The 7,031-nt window shown below is 60.2% G+C and overlaps 1 protein-coding gene across 3 annotated transcripts in view; it reads left to right on the forward strand.

The window, feature by feature from the left end:
- PEX14 (peroxisomal biogenesis factor 14) overlaps nt 1–6,028 on the forward strand; it is a 133,615-nt gene extending 127,587 nt beyond the window's left edge. For all 3 annotated transcript variants that reach the window (XM_008694949.2, XM_040645764.1, XM_040645763.1), the window contains 2 exons: nt 2,831–2,922; nt 4,769–6,028. In XM_008694949.2, coding sequence (XP_008693171.2) covers nt 2,831–2,922; nt 4,769–5,216 — 540 coding nt within the window. In that variant the 3' untranslated portion in view covers nt 5,217–6,028. The remainder of the gene's footprint in view (nt 1–2,830; nt 2,923–4,768) is intronic.
- The last annotated feature ends 1,003 nt before the right edge of the window (nt 6,029–7,031 follow it).

Genomic DNA, 7,031 nt, shown 5'->3' on the forward strand with positions numbered 1-7,031 from the left:
CCCCCCCCCCCCCCCCCCCCCGGCGCTGCCTGTACTTCCTCCTCAGATGGCTATGGCTGCCTGTGGCCACCTCTAGCCACCGTGCAGTGCGTGCTCCCCGTGGGCGGGCGGCCCGTAAAGCAGCCGGGAGGGCCGGGTTCTGGCCCCCGCCCTGCTCTCCTCTATTATCTTTGGGAGTGGTGGCCTGCCAATGGCCAGAAGCCATTCCGGAAATTGGAAAACTGTTTGCAGACCTTAAGCATTAAGATTAAGACCACATGTTGCATTTTAAGAGGGGAGGGGGCTGGAGATTGTGCTTGGCGGCTAAGAGCTGTGTCTGTGAGCTCCTCGTGCTCGCTTCCCTGATGGTCCCTCCTGCACCCTCTCTGCACCCCCCCCCCCCCCGCCGTCCCTAGCCCCTTTTCATTCTCTCTTCTGTACTGGAGCAGGGCTCACTGGTGTGGTGTCTAAACCCAAATGCATGAAGACTTTGGTTACCCCATAAACCAGCGATTCAGAGCTGTGTTTTCTCAGCTGTGATGTAAGTTTTTATATCTGGCTTCCAAGCTCCTACTGCAGCTCTGTAAAAAATTAAAAAGAAGAGCGTTAAGTAATTAAAAAACCTACATAAAACTGAAGGCTGGGAGTTTTCTACAACTGTTTTTTAAAGAGACTGGCTAAAAAGCCCCAGATGTCAGATTTTATTTCTAAATCCTGGCATCTGGCACCATATGCGTTTGGAAATTTGAGTCCCTTGTAGGCCGGTGAGTGGAAATTGCTCCCTTGTTAATGGGCTGCTGTGGCTTTCAGGGTCTCCGAGAAGCCAGAACAGTGGCTCCTGGATCTGTGCTGTCTGGTGGTCTGGAGTGAGGACCCCGAGGGGATGTGTGTGCGGGCGACTGGTGCTTGCAGGGGGGTTGCATGCACTCCCTCCAAGACCTCCAGCCCCTCTGCAGGGCTTCTCCCTGTAGAGGAGTGCTCGCCTGAGTGGGGCCCCCACCCCAGGTCAGAGGCCCCCCCGCCAGGCTGGCGGGAACATGTGGAGCCCCTCCCCTCTGCCACCCTGGGCCTTCCCACGTTCTCCTGAACTTATGGTTCCGGTTTTCTGGGTCAGGCCAGGGTAGGGAAGCTGGGGCCTTGCACGACTAATCCTCGCTCTCGAAGCCACGTGGAGGTGGCCTCCAGCCTGGTGGATCCAGGCCCACACACCGGGCCTGTCACACCTGGAATTGGCCCATAAACACTTCACAGGCCACTTGGCCACCACCAACTACCACTTGGGGGACCACCATTTGGACTTTCCTCTTCTCCGTCTGTCCCAACAAGATTTGCCAAAGAAAGGTGTAGTTCTCTGAAGTTTATTTGGAAAATGGTCAAGGATGGCATGTGTCCGAGGGGTTGTGGCAGTTTCTCCTGTGGGCTGTCTTCAGGGAAAGAAATAGCGTTAAGTCCTAGGACAGCTTCTTCCTCTCTGCTGAGCTTTCAGAATCATCCCAGAGCAGTGGCTGTGGACAGATGGCGTGGCCCACGTTGTCGTGGCTTTGCAGATAGCGGGGTGCCGCCTGGGGGCCTGACCTGGCGGCGGCGGGAGCCGCAGGCTGCCCAGCAGCGTGGGAAGTGCTCCCGAGGCGAAGCCTGCCCTCTGGGCCTGCTTGAGATTGGGGGGGGGGGGTGCCAGGCCGGGCAGGTGCTCAGCGGTCTCCCTGGCCCTCCAGCACAGGCACACCTCAGAGATACTGAGGGTCTGCTTCCAGACCACCACAGGAAAGCCAGTATCGCAATGGAGCAAGTCAGATTATTTTTTTAGTTACCCAGTGCGTATGAAAGTAATGTTTACACTATAGTCTCTTAAGGGTGTAATATCATTATGCCAAAAAAATGTGCATACCCTAATTTAAAAATACTTTATTGCTAAAAATTGCTAACCATCATAGGAGCTTTCAGTGAGTCATGTTCACTGATCATAGATCACTATAACAAATATAATAATAATGAAAAGTTTTAAAATATCGCGAGGATTGCCGAAACGTGACACAGACAAAGCGAGCCAACGGTGTTGGGAAAAGGGCACCGACGGACTTGGTCGGGACAGCATTGCCACAGCTTCACTTTGTATTAAAAACAAAACAAAAACCAACAAAACCAAAAAACCCAGTGTCTGCGAAGTGCAGCAAACCAAGGTAGGCCTGTCCGGCGTGGGTTGTGGCTGCGGCCGGTCTCAGCCCCAGGGTTCCCTCCTGCGTGTGGTGGGATTGTCGCTGCAGGGAGAGGGGCTCCGGTGAAGCAGTTGGTGTGGGGATGGGATTCACTTAGGTGATGAGTGTAGTTCTAAGGGGACATTTCAAACACAGGCAGAAATGGAGGGCCACAGAGCGGAGGGCGTGCTCCCGGCACCCCGCGGGGCATGGTCTTGGCCCCCCGGCCCCCGCCCCCCCCCCCGGGGTACATGCCGGACGGTGGATCATTTCCTACTGCAGACACTTCCGTTTGCATCTCTTGAAGGGGAAGGGCTCTTGTGTGGCTGTTATTTTACGGAGTTGGAGTACCATTCTTACTACCTGAATGCATGTCACGATCGCTTACTCTCGTCAGATGTCCAGAGTTGGGGGCGTGTTTGTTTTGAGGGTGCCATCACTGAAGCAGAAAGAGGCAGACCCCTGAACAGGCAGTGGCAGAACCTTCCCAAGGGATCTCCAGGCTGGCAGCCAGGACACAGCAGGCCCTGGGTGCTGCACTTGCCCCCGGGTCCTCTGGAAATGACAGCCCCTCCTGCCACCCTGGCCATCTGAGCTCCACGGGGCAGGAGGGAGATGCCACGCTGATCCTTGTTCTCCCGTGTTTTGACTTTCAGGCCACCACGTCTACCAATTGGATCTTGGAGTCTCAGAATATCAATGAACTCAAGTCGGAAATTAACTCCTTGAAAGGGCTGCTTTTAAATCGGTAGGAGGAGAGAAGGCGTGGGCTGTGGTTCTGCCCCCAGCCTGGGACTGTGGAGCCAGAGCTCCTGGGGCCCAGCCAGGTGTCATGGGAAGGGGCGCATGTCCCCGAGGGGCCCCTGTCTGTCCCTCCCCTGATGGAGCTGGGCGACTCAGGCACTGAGTACGGGAGTCTTGGCAGCTTCTGCCTTCCCTCCACGGGAGACCCCCTCCCTCTCCACTCCAGGGGGGACAGTCCGCAGTGCCCCCGAGTTCCCGAGTATGGTTTCTCACCCTGTCAAGACCCGGTCAGGGATAGCGGGAGCCAAAACACAGGCCCTGGAACAAAGGGGAACATCCGGACCTGAAATGGGGCCTCCAGACAGGGACACCGCCTCCTCCTCCCTCCATCCTGAGCCCCAACACGGGACCTCTCGGTGACAGTTTGGTCCCAGAGAAGTTTCTCGAAGAAGGCCAGGGAGTCCTTGGTTGGAAGGATTCTACGACTTGAGGCAGCGAACAGAAACAGTGCCTGCCGCCCCCACCCCTAGCTTCTCTGGTCTCCTGCTGTCCCTCTGCAGTGAGAGCACCTCCATGAGCCCCCACAGGGGGGGCTGTGTCACCAGTGCAGTCCTGAGTGGAGGGTGACCGACTTGTCCTGTTTTTAAAACCTGGGATGGATATTGGGGCGGTTGGTCACCTCACCTCAGGGCGCTTCAGGTTGACCTTGCCTGCGTTCTCATTTCTCCGGGGCTTAGTGGGGGCTCTGTGAGGTGGTCCAAAGGCACAAAGTGGCCCTTCACTTGGGGTCAGAGATTGGGGGCTGCAGGGGTCTTGTGGCTCCAACCAGGGGATCCAGTTCTCCAAGCCACCTACTTGTAGGTGATCTCGGGAGAAAAGAATGCGGCCCTAAGAGACGTGTGTCCTTAGGAGAAATTCTTTGTTTCTGAACCTCAGAGACAAGAGCCTTTGAGGTCAGAGGGACAGAGAGCAGGCATTTGGGTAATGTTGGAGCCAAGAAGAGTGCAACGTGCATTTCCTGCTAGCATCCAGGCCGCTTTCGCTGCGTGCACACTGTGCTGTGGGATCCGAGGGGAAGAGCTGTCCCGGGACCAGCGCTGGTGGACGGTGGGCCTCCCGGGAGAGAGCAGGCCTTTGTTCTGTTGGCTCAGGAAGAGATGGGCCCGTGTGTCCTCGACCATTGCCAAGTGGACCTGACCTCCCCGGTCCCTCCTGGAATCGGCTTTGGTCCAGGCTGGCTGCTGGCCCAGGGCTCAGGGCTCAGGGCCCAGGCCGGGAAACGGGAATGGAGAAGTGACTTCCCTGTCGAGTGTTGGGCTCAGAGGTTTTCTAGTAAAGTGCACCAGTGTTACCCTTCTGGTTGTGAGGTTTCTGACCCCACGACTGGTGGCCAGGTCTTCCCACTTCTGTCCAGGCTGTGGACAAGGTAGATGGAGTCGAGGCCGTGTGGCTTGGGTTCCCAGTTCTGTGGCTCAGTCTCAGTGCCCTGCCGGCTCCCCGTCCTCACCACCCCCTCGCCCAGGTGCGAGGGACCAGGAGGGAGCGGGCTTCCGCACGCGGCAGACCCTGGGGCCAGCTGGCTGGTACCTAAGGATGGCAGGCCCGATCCCGGCAGGGAGGGCCTGGAAGGCACCCCGAGTGGGGCGGGGCGGGGCGCTCTGCAGCCGCACAGGGCACCCCTGGCTTCCACCTCAGCTGCTCCAACCTCCAACCAGCCAAGAGGCCTTGTTTCTGGGAGACTGGCAGGGAGGGAGGTGGGCTGAGTGCTTCGGATGGGGGGTGGGTGTGGCTCTGCTGAGGGAGGGCCCCGGGGTACTGGCACCAACCCTGCTTCTTGTCCCCCCTGTCAGGAGGCAGTTCCCACCGTCCCCCTCGGCCCCGAAGATCCCGTCTTGGCAGATCCCGGTCAAATCCCCGTCACCCTCCAGCCCTGCTGCTGCCAGCCACCACAGCAGCAGTGACATCTCACCCGTCAGCAACGAGTCCACGTCGTCCTCGCCTGTGAAGGAGGGCCACAGCCCCGAGGGCTCCACGGCCACCTACCACCTGCTGGGCCCCCAGGAGGAGGGCCAGGGGGTGGTGGACGTCAAGGGCCAGGTGAGGATGGAGGTGCAGGGCGAGGAGGAGAAGAGGGAGGACGAGGAGGACGAGGAGGACGAGGACGTGAGCCACGTGGACGAGGAAGACCGCCTCGGGGTGCAGAGGGAGGACCGCCGGGGCGGGGACGGGCAGATCAACGAGCAGGTGGAGAAGCTGCGCCGGCCAGAGGGCGCCAGCAACGAGAACGAGCGGGACTAGGCCCTGGGGCGGTCCTCGGCCGGCGGGGCGCAGGGGCCCGGCTTCTTCTCTGGCTCTGGGAGGGCGGCCTCGAGCCGGGTCGGGGCAGAGCCGTCGCGGCCTCCGGGGGGCCTGCGCCCTGTGCGCGGGGTCACACTTCTGTGCCGTCAGCCTCCCCTCGCCTGAACGCCAGCCCCAGGTGCCACTTCTCGGCTCCACCCCAGCCAGACGGGCCCTCGACCTTGTGCTCACGTCAGGCGGGGGCCCCTGAGCCCCGGCTCCCGGACAGAGGTCTCGTCCAGGGCGTGTCTGCTGAGCCTCTTAGCTAACCCAACACCGTGCATGACAAGAGGTAGTTTCGTTACCTGGCTCCCGCTCCTCCGTGGAGGAAGGGCCGCGTCCGCGTGGTATCTGCCGTCCCGCCTCCCTCCTGTCCTGCCATGGCCTCACAAGGGGCCGGGGGCCATCTTGTCATGTTTCCAGAAGCCACGGCCCCGTGCTCTTCTCTCCCAGCCGGGGCCTCCCAGGGCCCCACAGCCGGGTCTCGTCCAGATGATGCTGCCCCCGTGCACTGTCCCTGCCCCACGTGCCCTGTCGTCCTTCCAGACAAATGAAATCATACTGCACTTCGGCCCTCCTCGCTTGCTGCGTCGTGACTCAGCTAACCCCGTGGCGAGACGCGGTTCTCACTCCCACGTAGGAGCCTGGCGTCAGGGCCTCCCTGTCTCCCTTCCCACCCGGAAACACATGTTCATTGTGTGGTCAGGTGTAGGTTTCAGAATATAAGATACTACTGTATATAATTGTAATAAATACGAGTTGTCACTATTTAATTCCTGCCTCTGGCTCCCTGTCTGCTCGTGGTACCCTGTGCCCGGAGGCGGGGCCCCAGGGTTGTGCCAGGGTGCAACACTGGAAGGGCTGGTGGGGTTTGGGCTCGGTCACTGGCGTTTTGGTTCGCGGCGGTCCCTTTTCCCCGGTAGGCGAGCCATGAGCTGCTCACTGCGAGCTGGAGGGTTCGGTCCTCGGTGCTGAAGGGCGACATCCTGATGCAGGAGGAGACGGGACCTCATGTTACTGTATATAGACCTGGTGTTGAGTGTGATGAGCTCTCCTTCCTTAAATGGATGAATGTGCTCCCAGGAGAGCGTGTGTCTCGCTCTGTCTTCCTCCCCCGTCTCCTGCGCTCCCTCCCTGTCTCCGTTAACCTTCACACAGCGTTCAGCTGCGCCCAGAAAAACAGCGCACGACCCTCCTTCTGAGGAGCCCCCGCGCCCTCAACCACCCCCCCCCTGCTGCGGCCAGGCGTGGGGACAGAGGGCACGGCCACCTGCAGGTGCCTTGTGTAGATACAAAGTGGGGACACAGTGCAGGGCGAGCGGCCGTGGAGGCGGAGCCCCGCAGCGCGGCGTGTCCCCCTGTGGGCGCGGCGGCCTGCTGACCACCGTGCACGCGCCACCGCCCGGCCTGGCGCCCGCCAGCACCCCTGGGGAAGGAGGAGGCCGCCGATCGACGGGTGAGAGACTCGGCACTGGGGCTGTTTTGTCTCAGAAGACATTTCTTCTCCTGCCTAGGCCCCTTTTGGGGGCTCAGAGCCCAATCCCCTCCCCGCTGCTGCAGACCCGTTCCTGGCTCCATGGCCCAGGGCACCATGAGGGCGTCAGGTGATGGTGACTCAGCTCTTCCTGACCCTCCTGAGTGTGCAGCCCTCTGGCTGACTCTCAGGTGTCACCTTTGATGCTCATCATCTCCCATAACATCCCTGTGGTCCCTTGTCCCCACCATGTGCTCCCTAGAGCCAGGCAGATCCTGCATTGAGAGTTCGCCCCCCCCCCC

This window comes from Ursus maritimus, unplaced genomic scaffold, assembly GCF_017311325.1.
Source record: "Ursus maritimus isolate PB19 unplaced genomic scaffold, ASM1731132v1 scaffold_32, whole genome shotgun sequence".
NCBI lineage: Eukaryota > Metazoa > Chordata > Mammalia > Carnivora > Ursidae > Ursus > Ursus maritimus.